At 42.3% G+C, this 25,054-nt stretch overlaps 2 protein-coding genes across 3 annotated transcripts in view; both read left to right on the top strand.

The window, feature by feature from the left end:
* LOC148000714 (disks large homolog 5-like) overlaps positions 1–21,615 on the top strand; it is a 122,379-nt gene extending 100,764 nt beyond the window's left edge. The window contains exons 1-5 of one of the 2 annotated variants that reach the window (XM_087586960.1): positions 14,096–14,624; positions 15,366–15,528; positions 16,681–16,812; positions 17,270–17,446; positions 21,020–21,615. In XM_087586960.1, coding sequence (XP_087443086.1) covers positions 14,474–14,624; positions 15,366–15,528; positions 16,681–16,812; positions 17,270–17,446; positions 21,020–21,104 — 708 coding nt within the window. In that variant the 5' untranslated portion in view covers positions 14,096–14,473 and the 3' untranslated portion in view covers positions 21,105–21,615. Of the gene's footprint in view, positions 1–14,095; positions 14,625–15,365; positions 15,529–16,680; positions 16,813–17,269; positions 17,447–21,019 lie in introns of those variants that run through there. The other variant, XM_087586959.1, reaches the window with a different exon arrangement.
* Positions 1–25,054, top strand: part of LOC148000713 (uncharacterized) — a 99,154-nt gene that overhangs the window by 58,974 nt on the left and 15,126 nt on the right. The window lies entirely within an intron of this gene.

The raw sequence follows: 25,054 nt of genomic DNA, 5'->3' as shown, positions 1-25,054 counted from the left end.
TTTTGTTTTTGTTTGTTGTTGTTGTTGATTTTTTTTATTTTTATGAGTGTTTTGCCTTCTGTAGGTCTGTGCGTGCTGTTCCCCAAAGGCCAGAAGGGGTCATTGGGTTTCACCTGGAACTTAAGTGACAGAGGATTGTTAGGTGCCCTGCAGGTCTTTTGAGAAACAAATTCTCAAATGATGAGCCATCTCTCCAGCCCCTTCCATGGACGTTTGTCCTTCATTGTGTTCCTTATTTGTGGCAATGGATCATACCTGAACAAAGTGTTTCTTGAGATATGTAGGGACACATTTATGGGGTCTGCATGCTAATTATCTAGACTTCCAGGCATCTATGTGAAGTTTTTAGTTAGGGTTTCACTGCTCTGAACAGATACCATGACTAAGACAAATGTTATAAAGGGCAGCATTTAATTGGAGCTGGCTTAAAGGTTCAAATTTTCAGTTCCTTATCATCAAGGTGGGAGCCTGGCAGCATCTAAGCAGATATGGTGCTGTAGGAGCTGAGAGTTCTACATCTTCATCTGATGTTTGCTAGCAGAATACTCAGTTTCAGGCAGCTACGATGAGGGTCTTAAAGGCCAGACCCACAGCAAAACACCTGACCCAACAAGCAAATATCTACTCCAAAGGAGCCATACCTGATAATAGTACCACTCCCTGGGCCAAGCGTATACAAACCTTCACATTCCACTCTGAGGCTTCCAGAGGCTTCTTCAAACCTATGAGACTATGGGGGCCACATCTAGACATAGCACAATGCAAAATACATTAGGTCAACTTCCAGAATTCCCATAGTTCATAGCAGTCTTAAAAATGTTCAGTGTAAAGTTGAACGTCTCATCTGAGATTGATCCAAGCACTTACCTGTAACACCCGCGCTAGAGAGGAACCCAGCTGGGTAAACTTTAAACTCTGCATCTCCATGTCTGATGTCAACGTGGTCTTCAGATCTCCAACTCCCTTTTGATCTTTGTTGATTGCAAGAAAAGTTTCCTGCTGTGCTGTTTGCACTCCGTGTTTGCAGCTTTCCTCAGTAGAGAGTCCATGGCTCTGGCATCTCAAACATCTGTATGTCTCCAAGGCGACTTCAATGTTCCAGCTTCTTCCTTCAATATCTGGGACCCACACATGATCTGGGCTCCTCCGAAGAGTTGAGGTCACGTCTCCAGCTCTGCCCTCTGTAGCACTCTAACCTCAGGTTGATCCTTACCACGGATGCTTCTGTTCTTGGTGATCATCCAGTGGCACTGGAATTTCCAATGTACTGGGGTCTTTCACTGCAACTAAGCTTCACCAGAGCCTTCCATAGGCTCTTTTCGTGGTGCCCAGTCCCAGATTCTTTGCATGACCTCTTAAGTCCTGGGCCATCAAGAAAAATGGAGTCATCACCTTAACTAATGGCCTTCCATGGCATATCACAGTGTCAAGCCTCACCTCCTCTTCATGACCCTTTCGTGTTTTCAAAACCAGTACTAACTGGGTGACTGTTAGACTTTACCAAGGAGAGCTGTAGCACCAGCTTCAGCCTTGGCTCTTTCTATAACACAGCTTCTTTGTGCTCTCAAAAAGCACTCTCCGTAAGATTTTACCACTTTGATTCTGGTCTCATTTTAATCAGCACTAATTTCTTAGTTCCAGTGAACCAGCACCAATTGTCCAGTAGTCCCTTCTATTCTGTACACTAAAATCAGGGCTTTGTGGGCAAAGCTGCTGACTTCTGCTGCTCGGAGGTGCTGGAATTGCTCACCTCATTCTATTCCATTATCACTAGCTTCCTCTTTTCCACTCCTTCCCTGCCTCAGCTTGCCTGTCCTGGATCTTCCTGTGTAGATTGACCTTGAACTCAGATCTTCATGCCTGTCTCAACGCCCTGGCAGTCCCCTACATTGGGGAAATGATCCTTCAGAGGTCGTTGAAGTTAGGGTTTTACTGCTGTGAACATATAGCATGACCAGTGAAAGTCTTATAAAGGACACCATTTAATTGCAGCTGTCTTACAGGTTAAGATGTTTAGTCCAATATCTTTAAGGTGGGGGCGTGTCACCCTCTAAGCAAGTATGGTCCAGTAGGAGTTGTGAATTCTACATCTTCATCAGAAGTCTGCTAGCAGAATACTAACATTCAGGCCTTTCTCTAACCCCAGATATCTTAATCAAGCAACTGGCTTTTGAAAATGCTAATACAGTAGAGAAATGCTGTCTCAAAAACCAACCAACCAACCAACCAACCAACCAACCAACCAGACAAAGACATATTAAAAACAGCAACAACAAATGAAAGAAAGAAAACACCAATGCATACTCTTATGTGACCTTACCACCAAGTTATTTCTGAATTGTAAATAAAAATGCCTATAGTCAAAAGCTGTGCAGAATTAAGACAGGTGTTCCCTGGTGATCCCAGCGTGGGGGTGGGAGGAGACCATTACAGACAGGGGTAGAAACAAGAATGTAAACAGAGGAGAAGTCACAATGAGGTAAGAATCTTTAAATAATGGCCATGTGAGTGGGCTAATTGGAGTGAAAAGCAACCCAGAGAAAACCATGGCAAATTATACAATGGAATTATTGGAGAAATATGCATAATAGTATAGAGGATAGCTATCTGCCCAGTTCTTGTGCTAATTAAGGATTATCATAGACCTTTTATCCAGAAACTAAATGGACAAAGGATGGGCAGAAATCCATGGTTGGGATCAAATACTTTCCACCACACAAAACCAGATCCAGCCCCTAGAATTACAATCTTCCCAAGCCCAGATACCTACAGACCAGCATAGAAACACAACCAGTCACAGCCATGACATTAAAATCTTTATTAGAGCCATCAACACTATGACAGAAGGCCCTGAATATGTCAACATGACAGAAGAACAGGAATAAAAAGAGTGTAAAACAGCATTTGCACACATGAGAGAGGTCTTTAAAGAGAAAAATAAAGAAATCTGTGAAAACACTAACTGTGGAAGGAAATGAATGAAGGAAACCTAAACAGAGAGATGTGGATGAGTAAAATGTAGGAACTCAAATAGTCTCTCAGAGGCAGACCTTAATAACAGACTCCAACAGTGGAATAGAGAACCTCAGGCATTGAAGAGATGATAGAAGGAATGGATACGTAGATAGAGGGAAAATGTTAAATTCAAAGGGAAGAAAAGCGTGGAGGGGGGAAAGGAATAAAGGAAAAGTAAAGGAAGAAAGGAAGGAAGGAAGGAAGGAAGGATGGAAGGAAGGAAGGAAGGTAGGAAGGAAGGAAGGAAGGAAGGAAGGAAGGAAGGAAGGAAGGAAGGAAGTCAATCCTGGAAGAAAACATCCAAGAAATAGGATTTGTCTGCAAAATAACAAATATAATAATAAAATGATAAAGAGAATAAAGTATATAGGACGGATGAAAATAAACTCAGGGCAAAAGGAAATAAAACAAAAACAACCAAAAAAAAATTCTCAACAAAATCATAGAAGAAAATGTCCTTAACTTAAACAAGAGACTTATCAAAGTAAAAGGAGCACACAGTATGAAACAGACTGGAGTGGAAAAGAAATTCCCTGGGCATATATTACCTAAGACAGTAAACATGGAGAACAAATAAGTGTAATAAAAGCTGCAAGGGAAAAAGTACTGGTAACATACACAGTCAGTCCTCCCATGAGAATCACACATTACTTCTCGCTACAGACTCTAAAAGCCAGAAGTCTCCGCCTTACCTGGAATCCGCACAGGATACAAGAGGACAAACAACTGTGCCTAAGCCGAGCAGGCAGCGCAAAGGCGCCTGTGAAGGACCCGCAGACACCCACCACCTTAGTCAGCTTCATCAGAGCAGAGAGTCTAAAGTCTTTTCCTCCTTCAAGCATGGCACTCAAGCCCATTTTATTTCATTCCCTGCCTTCATTTTGATGGCTTCTACTTCCCTTCATAAGTTTGTCATTTAGTTTCTTTTCTCTCTGTTTTTGCTTCTTTGTTTCTTTCTTTCTTTCAACTAATATAAAGGACCAGCAATTTGATATTTCTAACCTAATATTTGTTGTGGGTTATGCCATGCATACTTGCACATTAAAATTCTTTTTTCTTATATTTGCCACACTTTAATCGGACTCATTAGCTTTGCTCAATCTCTGTTCTTGGGTTTTCTGAGGTGAGTGAATGTTGGGGTGACCTCATTCCCAATTCCTGATCCTTGTGCCTCTGAAGTCAAATGATTATGAATTTTCAAAGTTTTCTTTGCCTGTGGATATGTGCGTGTGTCTGGGCACATATGTGCCACAATTTTCAGTTCATGTTTCTTCTAGGAGTCCCAGGTATTGAACTCAGATAATCATACTAGGGCAGCAAGTCCTTTTACTGATGAGTACCTTGCTGCTATTGCACGTGTGTGTGTGTGTGTCTAATTTTCATATATGTATATGTCATATATTGTGCGTATCTCTGCCTCTCAATACCATTGTCCTTCCTTTCCTCACCTCTTCTATCGTTTCTTTTTATCCCTCTGGACAGTTTCTCATTGTTCACATCAGTTTAAAATGTAGGAACACACACACACACACACACACACACACACACACACTGTTTGAAAGCAAATTAAAATGAAAAAATAAAAATATGCAGTCTTTTTGATCAGTACTCCTTAGCAATAGCTTTCCTTTGATTTTTTTATACAATTGATATATAATAATTAATGGGCAAGCAGCTTGAAATTTTTCCTTAATGATTATATCCTTGGAATTTTCATAAATGTTTCATAAATGTTATACTGTCTGCAGATAAAAATGTCAACTTTTAATTCCTACTAGTTACAGGCCTTAAATTATCACGTTCCTCCATTCTGACCACAGCCCTCTAGTGTCTATAAGTGCGATCACCACTTAGTGCTCAATGAAAGGGGAACAGAAGAGTGGTGTTGTTCTGACCCCTTCTAGCCAATGGCCCTTATGTGTTTGTCCTGAAGAAATGAGGATATGGATTACTAGGTATGGGGTGCCACCTTGTGGAAGTGAGAATTTAGTGCACCTGAGCGATGTCTTCTCCCACAGTTGCCTTGGCTGGAGGATTCCTGAATCATCCCAGTCACAAGCACTCCTCTCTCAAAAGAAACCCAACCTCAGCTTTAAAGGAAACGGACACTTAATTTCCAGTGAGATTCGTGCACATCCCTCACTCTGGCATAAGTCCAAAGGACTTTCAGAAAAATAAAAGGGCACTTAACAACATTAGAAAATTCATGCCAGAGTCTTCTGTCTAGTCCAATGGAACAATGCCTCGAAATACCCAGCCATGCCGTGAATCTTCTAAGGTGACAGCATATTTCATAATGCCCTCTTAGGCACTTAATTGCTTTTTTTGTGGTTTTAGGACACAAAGAAGAAAGTGCCTTTCATGGTGGTGGTCCACTGTTAGTTCAAGAGTTCAAGCAGGAGGGCAGAGGCAGGGAGTAGAACATCCTTGTTTACATAGATAGTTCCATGCTAAATACAAACAAAAAGATCTTGGATTACAAATACAAGACCCCAAATGAACATGTCGCTGCAGATGTGTGTCCCTTCTGAGTGCACAGGTGAAGATCAAACTTTATCATGCCGAGAGAACATTCATAAGAAAATTACTGGAGACACCAGGCAGATTAGAATAGTAGTAATGGGGGTTGGGGATTTAGCTTAGTGGTAGAGCGCTTGCCTAGCAAGCACAAGGTCCTGGGTTGGGTCCCCAGCTCCGAAAAAAAGAAAAGAAAAAAAAAAGTAATGGTGCCGGAGAGGTGGTTCCACAGTTAATACTGGCTACTGTTCCAGAGGTCGGAGTTCAATTCCCAGCAACCACATAGTGCCTCACAATCATCTATAGTGAGATCTGGCGCCCTCTTCTGGCCTGCAAGCATGCATGCAGGCAGAATGCTGTATATGTCAAAAATCTTAAACAAACTAAAATAAAAATAAATAGGTTTGGAAACTATGTGTATAATTATATATAAGTATAAAAAGTGCAACTACAGCTACTGCTATCCTGCATATATATCCAGTGGCCTGTACCGTTCTTTTATTTCTGATAGTTCACCCATCACTTCAATAACTGAGACCAGTGTCACTTGTGAAATAACTTCATCTAAGTTATAAATGTACCATTGTCATTCAAACCTGGAAATAATAACCATTTGATGGAATGTACAAAGAGTTTTAGTCAGTATGTTGCCACAGGATCTGTCAAGGGTTGGAGAGATTGTTCAGTGATTAAGAGCACCAACCACTCTCCCAGAGATCCTGAGTTCAAATCCCAACAACCACATGGCTACTTACAGCCCTCTGGTATGGGATCTGACGCCCTCTTCTGGTGTGTCTGAAGATAGCGGCAATGTACTCACACAAGTAAAAATTAAATATTAAAAAAATAGAAAGAAAGAAACGCAGGACCTCTAAGTATAATCAGGGAGACCTAAATGTCATGGACTTGGTGGGTGGGGCAGGGTGGCCTTGATCCTACAAGAATCTACCTACTTCTTTATCCCAAGTACTGGAATTGGCACTTTGAGTCACTATGCCCAGTTGTGAAGAGTCCTTTCGTGGTTGTGGTGAGCAACTTTGCTTATCATTTCCCATCAGCCAATTCTTTCTATGTAAATGAGACTATTTCTGTAGTGTCTGGTTTCAGGTGAATTCTGATTGGCTGTGTGATTCTGACATTTTTGTGGCTCCAGTTGACTAAAGAGGAACCCATCCATGGTTTTCTAGGTCTCTGAGTGTTTTTACCTCTTTTAAAAATATTAATCAATCATGTTTATTTAAAGTATTAACATCAGAAATTTTTAATGGGAATTTTTAAAAAAAAACCAGTAAACAACCAAATCGATTTTCCTATTCTAGCCATAAGAGCCAGCTGGAGTTTGTAAGAAAAATGATCTAAAGCATCGCTGTCAAGGACTACAGAAAACTGCCACCCACAGGTAAACTGTCAAAGTAAAGTGACTACAGCACAGCTCTGTCACTCATACCAGACAACCCAGAATAAATACCTTATGAAAAGAATTAAAATCTATCCAAACCACTTAAAATACTTAAATGCAGAAACCTTAATTTTCCTTCAGTTGGGCCAGAAACCACTGAACATAAACACACACACAGAACGCACAAAACACACACACATACAACACAAGTCATCATATTCCTTAGTAATTCTGTCCAGAGCAGAGTGCTTATAGGGATAGAAGAAAGTACAATTCCCAGCAATTTCAACTGAATATCATGTAACGCATATTTGTGAAATACATATTTCACAGAATTTTAGGATTAGAGTACATTATACTATCTATCCTTTATTTTCAAAAGTATCGAAAGTTATGAAGAGAATTCCAGCCTAGTATCAGACTTGTGTCCATCAGAATCAGAACAGGTTGCTGTTTGAAACTTTCTTTTATTACAACTGTTTCCTAATGTCACATAGGAAAACCGGCTTCAGCCAGAAATGCCTGTAACTACCACATGCATCTGAATCTCACCCTGGGAAAACCATGAGAATCCATGAGAGAATGTGTGTGGCTCTTTGATGTCCAGCTTTCCTGTAGGTCTCTTCTGGCTTGCACGGACACCACTCCTTGATTCCTCCCTCTACATGGCCGTGCTACCTTCTTGTCTTTGCTCTGCTGATGATCATTGACAATTTGAGGAAGGTAAAAAGTGCCTAGTGTGTTAGTGAATCAGGCCTTTGAATGTCACTCTGAGGGGTTTGGGGGAGAGAATCGACGTAAAACTCACTCTGAATGGTGGTAACACCATAACTCTCAGGCTAGGAGCCTGCACTAAATGGCACAGAGAAGAAGCTAAGAGCTAGAATTTCCCTATTTCTGCTCCCTGCTCCACCCACATGGAAAGAGTCTCATTCACATCCTGCCAGCCAGTCCACTTCTACCAACTGCACCTCTCACGGCTACACTCACCCCTTCTAGGACGGAGTCTGTGCTTCCCGACTCTGAGCCAATGGAACCCTCCTTTCTTCAAATGCTTCTGTGACAGAATGGGAAACACGACCAGTGCAGTCACTGCTTCGTTCTGCCCTTTGCAGTCTCCTCCCACCTGGTTCCCTCACAGCCTTTCCAGTCCAATGTGTCTCCAAGAAAACAGGCTAAAGATTGCACCTTAATTCTCCTTTGACTTGTCTCTGGAAAGAGCCTTTTGCTACATCAGCCCAGGTAGAAGAGTGAAAGAGGAAAAAGAGAAGAGAAGACAGTAGATGGCCTAGGCAAGGGATAACTGAAGTTCTCCTTGTAACACAAGCTACTTCCCAAGATATTACCACTAATCCAGTTTCTGTGTCAATATGGCCCCCAAAACCTAATCACCTATCGTTAGAGCACATTTGCTGACACACTTTTATTGCAGTTCAATTTCTAATACATGACTTTTGAAAACACATCTAAAAGTGGGGTGGGCTTTTCCAGCTGGATTCATGACCTCCTCTCTCCCACTCAGCACCCATACTCAAATCACCTGCGGACATCTCGTTTCCTAAACACAGGTGTGGCTGTCTCTTTTACTTTTCCCCATGGGATAGTTTAGTTAGAATGACCTTACCGCACCAGCCCATCAATTACTGGCCTTCTAGCTTTAATGACTTAGGAAAATTTTTGTTTGTTGATAATGGAAATCGCCCGCTGTATAAAGTCATTTGCTCCTGCTCTCAAACAGAGGAAAAGAAAGAGAGAGAAGGTCTGCCTGCTAGGCATAGTCAAGGTAAGTCAAGGCCCGTGGGCAGATTTTTCAGCCTGCTGAGGTATGGAACCGTAAGAGAAGGTGTACTTGAGGCTTAAAATTCTATTGACCTTGGTGGAAAAAATGGAGAATTTTGGGGAACGGGAACGAATGCATTGTTTATTTTAACAATTTGTTCCTGTTAGCTTGTGGTTATGCTTCCCACAGTACTACAGTAAAACAGGGCTTTGAGAATTACGCTTGTTGTTACCTTGTACCCACCAGCAGCCCTTTCATAACTGTGTCTTCCCTCTTCTTTTGGCCTTTCATATTCTGATCCTCATCTGCCCCTCAGAGGACCTTTCCACTTCCTACCACTCAGTCCACCAAAGTAGGGCCATGCCATTTCAGGAAACTGGAATTTCTGAAAAGCCCACTGAATCTGGAAGGCAATGTACCCCAGGATATGTCCTGCAGCTCAGAGTAAGATGTTGCAAAAAGAGGAAAACTGACTGATCTCCCACTTTGTGCTTTCAAACAGAACAAATACTTAAAAACTTAGTTTCTCCCTCCGCCCCATTCCAGAATCTGATTTCAGCCCTGCACACTGTGCTCTCTTGGATCCGTGGATGCTAAGCTGCAGGGTCTGGAGATGCCAACCTCGCAGATGAATTCAATGTCTGCTCAACTCAGTCCATTCATTCACAGTTCCTGGAGTCATTGTGTCCACCGACCCAGACGCCCATCGCCGATCGAGAGTATTCCACGCAGCGGATCGAGTTCCAGCAAGCAGAAGGATCTTCAGTCCCAGAGCACATTGCTGAACTTACCTGACACGCTGGACAGAACTAAGAGGTTAGTGAGAAACAAGTGTGTGTGAATACCATCCTATGTCGCCATCTGCTGGGCAAATTCAGAATTATATCCTATTACCTTACTTTGGAGTCAGAGGCTTCCTTCTAGCCTCGCATGTGCCTCTGTTCAAGACATAGATGCAGATATTCACAGCCAACCATTGGACTAAGCCTGGGAACCACAGTGAAAGAGTTAGGGAAAAGCCTGAAGGAGATGAAGGGGATTGGAACCCAATATGAAGAACAACAATATCAATTAACTGGAGCCTTCAGATTTCCTCGGGACTAAACTACCAACTAAAGAGGATATATGGTCCCGGCCATGGCTCCTGATGCATATAGTGTAGAGCATGTGTAGCAACAACTGGCTCATCTGACATCTCTGGGAAGGGAGGCAACTGGCCCTGTAGAAACTTGATGTCCCAGAGAAGGGGGATGCTAGAGGGGTGAAGTGGAAGGGGGTGGGTAGATGGAGGAGTGCCCTCTTAGAAACAAAGAGGATTGGGAGGGTATGGGGGTTCAAAGTGGAGAGACCAATGATGGGGATGACATTTGAAATGTAAACAAATAAAATGACTAGTGTATAATAGATGGTAACAGATGTCTCCATAAGGACCAGATGTTCATTATGTGTAACAGGTTCATTGAAAGTCAAAATCCATAACTGTTGTGACTTACTTATTATTGAAATTTCACATAGATGAACCCAATCAACATTTTAACTTCTCTCCTTGAACCTATAATAAATCATTAGTTACCTTTATAAAACAATTTAAAAAGCAGTTAGGGTTTCTACTCTCTTAGGCTTCGATACAGTGCCTCATTTTAGCTGTCCCTCTCTATGTTCCCTCCATTGCTGCCCTCTCCCTGTCTCTTCACATTTCACATTCCTATCTCTGACAGTGTCCCTCAGCCATCCATGAGTGAACTTGTACTTCCCTAAATGAGGACAGTCTGGCCCACGTCCCTAGACCCTCACACTAAACTGATCATACAGTCACACAGATTGAAGAATTAACAGCTAACATCCACATTTAAGTGAATATGTATCCCATTTGTCATTTTCAGTCTAGATTACCTCATCCAGAATGACTTTTACTAGATCCATTCATTGTCCTGCATATTGCATGCTTCCTTTTGCCTTTTGTAATTGTTAAGCAGCAATGCAGTCTGTAAATGCACCACGTTTTCTTTATGCATTCATCCGTTAAGGGACAACTTAAATATTTCCAAATTCTAAGTATTATAAACGAGCTTCACTGAACATGTTTGAGCAAAGGTCTCTATTCTAGGATGAATCAACATCTGGACATGAGACCTGGAGTTGTATCTTAAGGTATAACAATTTTCACCTTCCTGAAGAACCATCGTACTGATTTCAGAAGTTGTTGTAGAAGTTTGCCTTTCCACCAGGAGAATATGAATGTTCCCCTTGCTCCATAACCCAGTCAGCTTGAGTTGTCACACGTGTTATTAACCTTAGTCATACTGACAAGTGTGAAAAGTGATTCAGAGTAATTTTGATTTGCATTTGTGTGATGTACAAGAATGATGGATATTTCTTATGAATTTCTCAGTCATTTGAGTTTCTTCTATTATGAATGTTATGCTTAGATATGTAGCACATTTTAATTATTTTTCTTGATATATAGTGTTTTCATTTTTCAAATATATTTTTATATTAGCCTGTTGGGCCCTACCTTGGAGTGTTTCCCTTCCCCCTCGCTGTGCCTTTCAGCCAAAAGTTGTTTACCCTCTTGGCAGCTGCTCTCTGCCCCTGATTTGGAGCCAGGACCTTCCATGACACCCATTCCTCTTGCTGAGCCTTTCAGCTTATTGTTGTTAAGAAGTTGTTTACGCCCCTGTGTTGGGGCCAGGACTTGTCACAATGCAGATTTCTCCTGTTTTCCTATTTTCCTGGTTGGGGATTTTCACCTGCTTTATTGTTTTTCCACAGCTTTTGCCTCTGGTATATAAGGAGATCTCAGTAAAGCCCGGACAGCATTCTTTTAACACGAATGACCCCAGTGTGTGTTTCTTCTTAACTCTTATAGGCCTATGCCTGGTTCTCAGTGTCCTGATGACACAGGCATCATCAAATGGAGGTCCCACGAAGATTGGGAAAGAGAGGACAACCTGACGAGATGGTCCCAGGAAGCCGGCCAGTGAAGGAGGGACACATTGGGGAAAATGGGCCAGGAAAGGTCCCAGTGAACAGGATACAGAAGCACCGTGGGAATTGAAAGCACATGCAAAGAAAAATAAAGATTTGGGGAGGTGGTGAATAAACCTTGTAAAAAGGGACAAGGTAATAATGGTAAAATGTTTTTTTTGTGTGTGTGTTCTTTTAGAGTTATGCTACAATCTAGAGAAGCAAAGTCAATTCTCATAGATGCTTTTAGTCTTTGGACCCTGATTAGAGACAGTTTACACCCTACATAAGAATGAAAATGCTTTGAGAAAAGCATTCCTCCCAGACGCTCCACAGATGCTTTGGCAAAAGAAGGAAAATGAGATTAAGCTTTTTAAGAGCTCTCCTAGGGACATCCTGCCTCCTTGCTGGCTCCTATTAGAGAAGTGCTTATTTCTGGTTCTGTGTCCTTCAAGTAGGGTATCTGGGTCCTTTTAGTGGGACACCATCTAGCTCCTTCCCTCTATGTCTATTGTCTGTCCTTGGTGTACCAAGCTGTCCATGGATGTCAATTTATGTCTGGGTTTTGCTTCTCGTTGCTTGAATGTTTTATGTTTCATGTTTAAAAGGAAAAATGGTGAAAACTTTAAATGCTGGTTGATTCCCACCTTGATTTAGTTTTAAGTCCTTTCAAGAAAGGAACAAATAAACAAAAACAGTTTCAATTGACCTTTGGAGCCCTGCATCCTAGATAACTGGTTATCTCTGGTGTTAACTGTCATGTGTGTCTCTGACTGGATCCGGCCTCAAAAGAGGAATGTAGCTAGGAGCCTAGGTCTGTCCACTGGGGAAGCTCCCCAGGGGGCTGGCTAAATGTCTACACTAGCTGATCTTAAAGGTGCCAGCAGCTTCAAAGCTTCTATGGTAAGGGAGCTGATGTCTGATTCTCTTAGAGAAATCTGTGACTGTGATTATTGGAATCAACAGGTAACAAGGTGCTTCTTTTAAAATGACACCTAAAAAAGTGAAAATGGTGTTTGATCTAAATGCTAAAGATATGTGTACTCACTTCATTTTTTTTTGTTTTAAATGTATAATACGCTTTACATGTCTTGGCTATAGGTGATTGGCTTTTAAGTTATTGGTTATGGTTGAAAATTTGTAACATTGGTAATAGAAAGTTGGCTTAAAAAAGGAGTCATTCTAGACAACACGTGGCATGAGGCAACCCAGGGAAACAGGTCTAGATTGGGATAATATTTTAATATATTTCTTATCATGGAAACTGGACTAATAAAAGAATTTAGGGCAATGTCTCTTTGCTGAGGTATTAGAGCCTGCACCATCGTTCCTTCATATGCAAGGCTTGGCCGCCATACTTTATAGCATGAGGATAGGACTTGGTGTTTTGGAGAGACTGGATTTTGGAGGATAGATAGTTTGGTGGAGGGTGAGTTTTGCTTTCCAAAGTTATGGCTGTGCTCTGGGGTTAGGAGGGAAACTTGAAGATTGTGGCTAATGATTGCCAGTGTTACATTGACTACAGTTTACAGTCTGATCCCAGACAGACTCGGGATTCTAACTCGTACATATTTGTGCTTAAGAAAAAGTCAAACAGGTGGAGACTGTGACAAGGGTTGATGAGGCTATGGAACATATAAGAGCATTACAGCCCGGTTGCTTACTCCAACTGCTATTTCAAGAAATACATATAGAATGATTATAGGTTTAAGAGATTGTTTTTATGCTGTTTCTTGCACTCTTGGGTTGTTGTGAAATAGTTCATTTCTTGTGTTTCCTTGGGTTTTGTTTGACTTGACCATACATTTGTATGTCTTTTTGAAAGAAAAATGTATTTATTTTGGTGAATTGTTCTTTGGATGACTTTTGTCTGTGGTTCCTCTGAATGCAGTTCCCTCGGTGGCCAGAGGAGGGCACCAGATACCGAGTTACAAATGATGGTTAAGCACCCTGTAGGTCCTCTGAGTGAAGCCAGCAGGTTGCCCAGGTGTGCACCATGATGTGCTACAGCTTCTCTGCTTCCTCCTGCTCTTCCTTGGCCAGCAGCACCTCTGCATTCTGCCCCTCCATGGCTCTTGCTTAGGTCTCAGTTCCCTCACTTTTGGAGATTTTAACTTTTAAGAAGGGACAGAAAGATTACAATTTGATGTTTGCCCTATACCTGAGAACCTATGTTGCCAGGAAAGGGGAGATTCCATTGCACAAAATGGGATGGTAAGACAGAGATTTCAGGAAAGAACATGGGTGAATATATTGAAACCATGACCCCTCTCAAGGCACAGTCCATGAAACAATGTACTCCAGCTTGCATACATTTAAAGGTGTAGGAAAAAAAATATTGGCATCTAGGGAATAGTAAAAAATATGGGAATTGGATTATATGTCACATGCATGGACCCTGGGTTTATACATTTCAGGAAGAAGAATATCCATCATCCATGGTCTTTAGGTCTTTGGCTGTTAACAGAGATGTTCTATCCATTTCAAGGCCTGATACAACTCTCCCTCTCCTCAGCAACTGAGTTGTAATGAAGCAGTGAGAACTCTGAAGCTCTGGAAGGACAGTGAGCGAATGGGTGTTCCTGGCTCAAAAGTGAGTCTCTGGAAAAGCCACTGCAGAACCTGGTCAGTCTGGTTGGAGGTAGTTAGCAAGTAAGCTATGGCATTTCCCAGTGACATCACCGGTAGTGTCTTCCCTGGAAATTCTCTTGTATCCAGGAAACACTAGAATGTTCTGTGATGTCAGCAGTGTTGTGGTGACACCAACTGCCTGAGCGATTTCCCTTCATTTCCTAATGGGTTCCCGAGGAGGCATGTTCTCCAGGATCCTCAGTCTCTTTCGGAGGGACAATCATATCCATGTAGACACCAGACCAAGGCAGAGGGAGGCCAGCCCTCCATCACGTTGGAGAAGAAGACGAATGGAAAGGTCCTGGAGGAGGTCACGTGAGTACTGGGCAGGGCAAGGGGGGCTTCCTGGAGGAGGTTGGCTTGAGCTGGTCCTTCCAGGAGTAGGACGTATGATTTAGAGCCTCAGTCTTCCTAAATGGCTGACTCAGACTCAACAATTTCTGATCATTAGTTTGACAGAAAACCAAGATCTGTTATATGTCAAGGGCCTTTCCTTGGATCTCTTTACTGTCATGGGCAGTGTCAAAAAATACCAGGATGTGCCTCTGTAAGAATAACACAGTGTCTCTCCCAGGATAGGCTACCAAAGCACTTCATTCTCAGCAGTGTCCTGTAGATTACGTGGGTAATTGATGCCAAGAGGGATACTCTCCTGGTTATATATCAAGGTCTCAGTTATTTGTCCTTGAACACACAGACTAGGGATTCAAGATGTTAAGCAGTTTGGACTCAAGGACTTACCTGCCTCATATCAGACATTAGCTGAGAAGGTCCTCCAATTCTTCTTGTTTAGCCCAGCTTTAGAATTTCAGAGCCAGAGGAATGGCTTTAGGAGGTGTGGTCTATATCTATGATGGCATATGTCATCATATGGCTATGATGGTGGGGACCAGGGACCTAGCTGAGTTCAGCTTAAAGATAGCTTTCTTGCTCTGTCAGGGATTCACTGTATCTGTAGAACTGTTCATCCTCAGACTTCTGTTTTAGACTAAGCATAGTTTTCCTTGACACTGTGTCCACATACATGCCTGTTTACTGGTGTTTATCTACCTACAGAGTCTGATCAGAAGGCATCATCCCAAGCCTCCATGACACCTGTTGAAGAGGAGAGAATGAAGCGTCTGGAGAACCTCAAAATTGCTCTCCACAAGATGCAAAAGGAGAGAGATGAACTCAGGAGAATCCTGGCTGATTACCCGGGAAAGAATTTAAATGACAGGTAGTCACAATGCAAGTTCTGTTAAATCCACATTTCCTCACATCACAGTAGGCTACAACTCCAGGGTGTCCTCATGGTCAAAATCACTTTCCTGATTGCATCAGAATGTGAAGTTCAGATGGGAATGGGATGGTGGAACAGGCTATTTTAATTCCTACAAACGTAAATCATAGCCTGCGGCCTGAATCACAGTCTGGGAATGAGGGTAGTAGTGTGTGAGCTCTCATTGTGTGGTTTAAGTAGCCTGGACAGGTGTTGGCTTGTGGGAATTTCTAGGTGCTCTGATTATGACCAATCATTGTTGTAATTGACGTGGAGGTGCTTTGGGTTCAATAGGTCCTGTGAAGAGCTGGAGGGACCCAATCCCACTTGGTGCCTCACAGTGTGTGACTGGACTGACAACAGGGGATCATTGGTTTTCTCTGATTTTATTCATTGTATTTTGAGATAATGCCACATCCTTGTATTTATTTGGCATTCTAATTGTATTTGAGAGAGAGAGAGAGAGAGAGAGAGAGAGAGAGAGAGAGAGAGAGTTTTGTGTAAGTTTGTGTGTGTGTCTGTATATGAGTGCGTTTGTGTGTATAACTTAAGATCTGGGTATTCTATGTTCTGATTTGGCCTGAGAATTATCCTGTGTCAATTTTCATGGCATGATAATGATGAGGGTGAGAGCCTCACAGTGAGCAGTAGAACATTTCACATCTGCTCAGGTGGACGCACATGGGAATCTCCTGGTGTGTGTTATAAATTCTTTTCCCTGTAAATACTGTTCATGTTCCTTTGGGTTTTCATGTAGCAATAGATTCTATGATTGAGAATTGTTACCTAAGAACAGGACAATAGTCTTCATGGGTTTCAGTTGGAGCCTGGATCGTGGCACAGGGTCCTCCAAAGTTCTTGGCAAGCTAGTCTATTCCTTCAAACACCCTCAGGGAGCTCAAGCAAATCAGCTCCCTCCTTTTGTTTGCTGGCACTGCTGTCCCTGTGTCCATAATAATAAACTTAGTAAATACCAAATGGACCCAGTACCAAGGATCAAGGGTGTGGCATGTCCTAGGCTGGGGTAGTTCAGGATTCAGTCTGAATTCATGTAATTCTTGAATCCTTCATTCATATGTTATTTCATCCTTGGACCATGCCCTACCACAGGAACAACTTTGAGTCCGAGATGCTCACGATGCAGCACCAGGAAGTGATGACCGACATGAAGAAAATGAGCGAGCAGGTCAATAGAGCTTTGGTCAAATGTACACACCTCACACTGGAAAATGACTGGTACTGGTGAGTAACTTACAAGGCTGTGACCCCAGCACAGGGCACAGCATGTGTCAGCCCATTCTTATGTTTGAAGTAAAGTGAGGATCAGGCTTTATAGTGTTTGAAGCAGACCAGGAAGCCTGTCTCTAAGGAAGGCTCTAGGACACACAGGACACAGAAACATTGGCCTCCAAGCGACATTCTAATAAAATGGACAAATAAGCACACATAGGGATTATGTCCTCTTCTGGGAAAAACTTGAATCAATGGTGTCAGGTTTTTGAGAAGTGCCCTGAGTCTTCTGGAATGTGGCTCTTTTCTCCATTTGACCTGTCTCTAGGTCATGCTCCATGGCTACTGTGGACTTGGACTATAATCTGGGCTCTCTTTGGATCAGGACCCAAGAAGGAGTAATGGACATGGAGATGTGGGAGGAAGTTGGAGACTGGCTGGGAGTCACCATTTTTTCTTTGTGTGTCAGCCGCAGCTTCTGCCCCCTCCTAACTGAGTTGTTTGAGCTGAAGAACAATGCCCAGAGAGCACGGCATGAGAACAGGGAGCTTCTATGGGAACAGATTGCACTGGAAGAGTCCATTAAGGAAACAACAAGGTTCTGTGGGGAAGCCAGTATGAAAATCCACGTAACAAGCAGCCTCAGGTAGGATGAATTATGCATCAAGGGCAGGTTTTCCTGATATCTAACCATAAACCAAGTCAAGCCAGTTTAAACTTTCTCCCACTTATCCAGACGCTCTCCTAGGTCTCATCCAGTTGTTCATCTCTTTGACCATTTACAAAACTTTCTGTGATGTTAGCTTCATGCAAGAAACTGGAGGATTGACAACCAAATCCTGCTCAACTAGAAAATGCATTTCCTTAAGGGGGATCTGTTGATCACACACTGCACACTTACATGCCATTATGCTAGAGGGATGCCATGTGGTAGCCGTCTTTGTAGTGCACAGAACTGATTAGAGTTTAGTTCAATTGCCAAAAGAATGGTTCTCATTGTCAATCATGATGGGGCTTGTGGACTTTCTCTCCTTTTCCCTGTACATTGAAAATGGTCCCTTTTGCCTGTCCAAATCGTGGTTTACAGTGACAGAGCTTGAGAAGCAGTTTGTCCGTCCTGTTTTATGTCAGTGTTTTAGTGTTCTTTCCTGTGGCTTATGTCCTGGAGCTGACTGGATGAACAGGGATGTAAGAAAGACTTCTCTCAGGGTGAGGGTTTGTGTGAGATATGTGAGGATTAGAGGGAAATTTTTCTCCAACTCTCTCAACCTCGTGTGCCCAAGAAGTGCATTCCCTATACAGGTTTACTCTATAAGGGATGGATAGCAGTGTCTAAGCTCTCACTTGACACATTTCCTTTGCCTAATCTGTATTCAACAACTGTTGTTCTAGCATGATGGCCTCCCCATTCTTTTCTGCTTCTCACTTATGGTTTCTGTTCTCTCCCTCTCCCTCTCCCTCTCCCTTCCCCTCTCCATCTCTCTCTGACTCTGTGTGTGTGTTTGTGGGCGTGTTTTTTTGTGTGTTTTTTGTCTGTGGGCACATATATGTGTGATCATGTTTATGACTATGGTCCATATTGTACTTTGGAAGTTGTTTGTTTTAATTGTGATATGGTGTCTTATATATAGAAGTGTGTGTATATGTGTGTTTTTTCGCATGTGTGTGTGTGAACTCATCAAGTTTCTGAACACAGACACATATATATATTTATATATATTGTATAAATCTATATGTGCATATTTAGAAACATGTAAAACTATATATATATATAGATACACACACACACACAAATACTCTGAGAGAGAGAGAAGAAGAGAAACATAATCTTTCCAATTACATTTTAAATTGTTCTTAATGGGGTCTTGATCACTATTCAAAATATTTACACTGGGAAAACTATTCATCAACATTGACATTACTTGGAGAAAAACTCAGGAATGGGGTACAGGGATGTGAGGAGAGGCTACTGTGTGAAATCCATGTACCTGAGTGTCGAAACTGATGACTCAGGGCTCTTCTGCCTTCTTTGCTCTCGGTGTATAGTAACACTGGAAGGTCATGTGGCTTGTTGTGTCTTCTCAACATCCTGGTTATGTTAATCATTAACCTGCCACCACTTTCTTTCCAGATTGGCCTAAACTTGGTTGAATATACCTTGGCTTTGGAGTTTGGCCTGGAATTTGTTATTTGAAAGATTAATTTGCTTAGAGTTGAATCTTCAGGCAGAAGATGTCCAGGAGTTATGCTGAGGTGTAATCACATCTTTGCCTCAGACAGAAACTTAGGCTCAAAATAGTCCAAAGCACTCACCCTGTGTTGTGTTGTGGCACTCTTAACCATTGTTATTCAAAATCGTTTGATCTGAGTGAAAATCATCTGTAAGGAGGGTTTAGAACAGTGATGACCCTCAGACATTGCTGGAGGTGTCAAATGGGTAGCCCTGTGAGAAACCATGTACAACTCTTGTGAAAGTTCAACCTTTTGACACAGTGATTCCAGAATAAGAAGTAGGTGTCAGCAGAGAAACTGGGGCACATTAGTGTTGTAGTGGTTCACCTCAGAGCAGCCATGAAGCAAAATTATCCAGATGTCCATCAGTCAGAAAGTGAAAAGGTACAATGTTGTCCAGCCCTTCCATGAACTGTGGCTAGTTTGATTATACCTGCCAGCATTTGGCTTTGAATTAGCCTTCTCTTACTCGAATTATATCTGATAGCATCCCAGTACAAGTTTTACCTTGGATTGTGGTTATGGAGATTTCCTAGCTGTTTGTGCTGGTAGTTTGTTTCCCCTGTCAGGTACTGTATGGTAAAGGGACCTCATATTGAAAAATGCAGCTCACTTTGCATGCACTGCGAAACAGTGAGCAGAGGACTGAAGAGGCTTACCTGCCCCCACCCAGTGCTCTGTTCCCTGAAATCAGCCTCCTGTGCACAGCATTGTGAACTTGCTAAGCAGGCTTGGCTAACAGGCCTAGATGTCACATTTCTAATTTCTGATTTTCAGGGGAATACACTTTATTGGCTGAGCTGTCTTTAGGCTATGCTCACTGTGTACTTACCCCATTCCAGGTTTTTTTTCTTATGCTACCATAGTAGACTGGGTGATCTCTTCTATTACCATTAACTGGGAAACTAACCACATTCTGCAAAATACTCTGCTTGTATGTGTGAACAAATATATTTGGGTGAGTTCAAAAGTGTGTATTTCTGGGTGTCTGTCTGTCTGTGTCTGTATATATGCATGTCTCCATGGACAATATAATCTTCTAATGACCAGGATGAGGAGAGCATGGAGGAAAGTCTGCAGGACGCCCTGAATCAGAAAAAACTGGTCACTGAGCAAAAGGCCTTGTCTGAGACGATGGAGCATCATTTCGGTGTCACTGAGATGATTTGAAAGCACAGGATGAGAGGACCCAAGTAGATTTCCTGTACTTATAAACTGTCTTATTGGGTGTGTGACTTTCTCCAGAGTTCTCAGCATCTGTCAGCTAGGAGCAGCTCAGAATATTGTTCTTGTCCATTTAAAAGAAATTCTGTCCATGAAGTGTATGTGATCCATAGAGATTCTGGCTCTTGTGTACCGATCCCTCCAGGCTGTGCTCTCTTGTATTATCTGAGCCCAGTGCCTTTAAGTCTCCCCATAAATAGTTTTACGATACCCATAAACAAAGGAGTGGTATAGTTTATTTTCTGCTTGAGTATCTCCTTTAGAGTTCAATGCTTAGTCTTGGCAAGATTTCCATGCAGCATATTCTTGCCAAATATAATATCACTTCAGTGTGCATGTACGTCTTGAGATATTGTTTCTCTGGGTCTTTGCAGATATTGAGGTGGTCATTTGGACCCCAGGCATATTCCTGCACTGGAGGAATAATAATAGTCTTCATTTCAGTGATGGCCAGGCTTCCAAGGCCTTCCTATTGTTTTCTAGGTTGTTCACATCTCTCCTCATCTGACATTGAGACATTGTTACATGATATTAAAATATAATATATATGTACGATTGGAATTATCTGCTTTTCACTGTTCGATTTTTAGCATTTTGAAAAGCTGAGAAAATATGCAGGCCTGTGGGATCTCTTACCCTTCTCTCTTGGGCATGAGAGAATGACCTCAGATGAAAGATCATCCTGGATTTTCCTGCTGAATTGTGCTGCTGTGTATGGGATAAGTGGCATGGCAGGTCCTCACCAGGTCTTCTCCTCCCCTAGGTCTGAACACTGCAGCAGAAGCTTTCCCAGGGCCCAGACCAGGACTACAGCTCTCAGAGACAGGACTGTCCACCAGGAGCACTGAGGGTTCAAAGATTGACACCACCTCCCGCATCTCAGTCCTTGTAACCATAGCAATCCTGCGCTGAATTTGAAAGACCTTGAGATGTGGACTGGAACATGCCTCACGTTTAACCGTTTGACGACTTGTCCACCAACAATCAACTACACCGAATGAGGCGTCTACATTCCTCTTGAAGAGATTTTTACCATCTTACCTGCCGTTCTGCTGTGTTTGCAAGGCCAGCAACAGGCTGGAGTTATATGTTGAAAAATCAGCAGGAATTGAATGCTGACTAATTTACTTGTTATATTTAGTTTTTAGTTTGAAATTTGGTTGTTTTATGCATTTGGTTTTATTTGTTTACATTTGAAGTTTTGTTCTTTATTTGTTAACATTAGTTTTTTAATTAATATGCTATATTCTTAAGGCTATATACATTGAACTCATTGACTCCCCACTTTAAAATGTTCTTGAATAAATTAATGTTTGTCTATAAATAAAAATGTGACCTTTAATCCCTCACTCAGAAGACCGTCCTGAGTCGTGTGTGGTTCTTCCTCCTGTAACAGCACAAGTGTAAGGCAACAGTGGTTTTCTGCAAGTCTCATGCAGCTTAGGCTTCACCATCAGTTCACAGCCAGCCAGAGCTGCACAGGAAACTGTGCTCTTGATGTAGACAGAGTGTCATGCTCTGTGGAACCCACATACATGACGAAAATTATCCTTGCTTTATCCCTGTGCTCACAAATTTAGCTTCCTTTATAATGACAAACAAAGGAGACACACAGAAGTGTTTCTCTAATACATTAGAGGAAATAAAACCATTCAGTATAGGAATATAAAAAGCGATCAGGACACACAGAGCTGTATGCCTCTGAATTCCTTGTAATATAGCATCGGTTATTACTGCAGATTTATTGAATTCCAGCAATTTTGGAGGAACAAAATGTTAAAAATTTTTTATTATATATATTTCTTTACTTACATTTCAAACGTTATTCCCCATCCTTGTTTCCTTCCTGAAGCCCCCATTCCCTTCCCTTTCCCTTCTCCATTGTGTATTCCCCCTATACATACCCCTTATTGTTCACCAATATTCCCATGCACTGCCCCTGGAACATTTTCTCTATTGTTTTTGTTGGTTTGTTTGTTGTTATTCTTTTTCTCCCATTTTTATTAAATTGGGCATTTCTTATTTACATTTCAAATGTTATTCCTTTTCCCGGTTTCCTGTCCATCAGCCCCCTAACCCCTCCTCTTCCCGTTCTAAATGGGTGTACCCTCCCCACCCAACCCCCCTTACTGCCCTCTCCAAAATTCCCTTCACTGGGGGTTTAACCTTGGTAGTACCAAAGGCTTCCCCTTCCAGTGTTGCCCCAACAATGCTATTTACTGCTACCTACGCAGGGTCAGTCCATGTGTAGTCTTTGGGTAGTGGTTTGGTCCCTGGAAGCTCTGGTTGGTTCTTATGGGGTTGCAAGCCCCTTCAGCTCCTTCAGTCCTTTCCCTAATTCCTCCAATAGGTGTCCTGTTCTCAGTTCAGTGGTTCGCTTCTGGCATTTGACTCTGTATTTGACATGTTCTGGCTGTGTCTTCAGGAGAGATCTATATCCGGTTCATGTCAGCCTGCACTTCTTAGCTTCATCCCTCTTATCTAGTTTTGGTGGACATAGATAGATAGATAGATAGATAGATAGATAGATAGATAGATAGATAGATGATAGAAAGATAGGTGTGGACCACATGTGGGGCAGGCTCTGAATGGCATTCCTTCATTCTCTGTTCTAAAATTTGCGTCCCTATCCCCTCCTGTGGATATTTTTGTTCCCCCTCTAAAGAAGGAGTGAAGCCTCCTTCTTTAAAAGGGGAACAAGAATACCCTTGGCAGGGAAGTGAGAGGCAAAGATTAAAACAGAGACTGAAGGAACACCCATTCAGAGCCTGCCCCACATGTGGCCCATGCGTATACAGCCACCCAATTAGACAAGATGGATGAAGCAAAGAAGTGCAGACCGACAGGAGCCGGATGTAGATCGCTCCTGAGAGACACAGCCAGAATACAGCAAATACAGAGGCGAATGCCAGCAGCAAACCACTGAACTGAGAATAGGACCCACTTGAAGGAATCAGAGAAAGAACTGGAAGAGCTTAAAGGGGCTCGAGACCCCATATGTACAACAATGCCAAGCAACCAGAGCTTCCAGGGACTAAGCCACTACCTAAAGACTATATATGGACTGACCCTGGACTCTGACCCCATAGGTAGCAATGCATATCCTAGTAAGAGCACCAGTGGAAGGGGAAGCCCTGGGTCCTGCTAAGACTGAACCCCCACTGAACTAGACTGTTGAGGGGAGGGCGGCAATGGGGGGAGGGTTTGGGAGTGGAACGCCCATAAGGAAGGGGAGGGGGGAGGGGGATGTTTGCCCGGAAACCGGGAAAGGGAATAACACTCGAAATGTATATAAGAAATACTCAAGTTAATAAAAAAAAAAAAAAGAGGGAGTGAAGCATCCACATTTTCGTCATTCTTCTTGAGTTTTATGTGGTCTGTGCCTTATATCTTGTGTATTTCGAGTATAACCAAGAGGCGAGGATGCAAAAGAATCAAATGGATAGCTTGATGCCAGAGGTTGGTGGTGAACACCAGAGGAAAAGATCATTCTTCCAGAGACAATTGGCAGGTTTCTGGTAACTCAGCTTTGCCAGACTACTTGTCTTGGGCCCACAGGACTCTCTGAGTTGCCAACACCAAGGTATGTTCTACCTAATACACTGGACAGTGTAGAAGAAGATGTCAAAGCCAGATGTCACATTTGCACCTATGTAAATAAAAAACAGAGATCATTTACCCAGAGAGGATTGCATACAGGTAGCCAATGCTCTGATAAATTATGGGATCCTGAGTTTACTGACACATGGTCTCCTAGAGTAAGACAAAAGTGCCTGCTTGTTTTTATTGATACCTTTTCTGGGTGAGTAGAAGCTCACTACATCAGACTGAAACTGATCATAGAGCAACTAGAAAGCTCTGCTAGGAACTTTCCCCCTAATTTTGCCACTCACTAGGAATGCTGTCATATAATAGCCCAGATCTCACTGCCAAAGCCTGTGAATAACAGTCAAAGATGTATGCATAGTTTGGAGTCTTTGTTGTGCAGAATTCTGGGCAGGTGGAAATAATGAACAAGACATTAAAGGAAACATTATGAAAACTCTCATTAGAGTCCAGGAAGTGTGGATAGGCACTTTTCTTACTTTGGGCTTGCTGTATTCCATACAAGGAGGGATTGAACCATAAAATATTATGTTTAGAATATACCCCCCATTGCTTCTGACTCTTAGAGATCAGCAGTTGGCAGAATTCTTCAGCTATTTTATTCTTGAAATCCTATTCATCCAGTTCTCCGTAAAGTCTATTACTTTGACTATCGGAGAGACCCAGTGAACCTCTAAATCTATCAACAATATCCCCTAATTTGGACCTAGTGGTAGCGAACCTGCATGAGCCAACTGGGCATCGAAAAGGACAAAGCAATTTGCAAAGGACCTATGTGGCGATGTTTTACACTCTTACAGTTATGAGGTTAGGTGGAATTTTAACATGGATTCCTCACAACTAGGTCAAGAACGTAGAAGCCACAGATGACAATGCCAAATAGACTCCCTCCAGAACTTCTGGACCTATTAAAGTTGAGCTTTCACCTGACCTCAAGCCCTTCCACTCCCTGCCCAACCTCCTGAATCTTATGTTTGGCATGAATACAGGATCATGGTCCAAACTCTAACACCCTCAGGCCTGGCCCTGGGAACTCAGGAAGGTTGATACTAGAGAAGTGACATCTAATGGACCCGCGGAAGAGCAATCTCCGTCCACATTGTCCTTTGCTCACTAATATCTGGTTATTTTTTTGAGAAAGGATTTGGAAGTTTATCATCTGAAGTAGGTGCACAACATTTAAAGTTGTATA

The sequence above is a fragment of the Rattus norvegicus genome, chromosome 15 (assembly GCF_021556685.1).
Source record: "Rattus norvegicus strain SHRSP/BbbUtx chromosome 15, alternate assembly SHRSP_T2T, whole genome shotgun sequence".
NCBI lineage: Eukaryota > Metazoa > Chordata > Mammalia > Rodentia > Muridae > Rattus > Rattus norvegicus.
The sequence above is the reverse complement of the archived record's forward strand: the minus strand, read 5'-3'. Positions and strand labels throughout refer to the sequence as shown.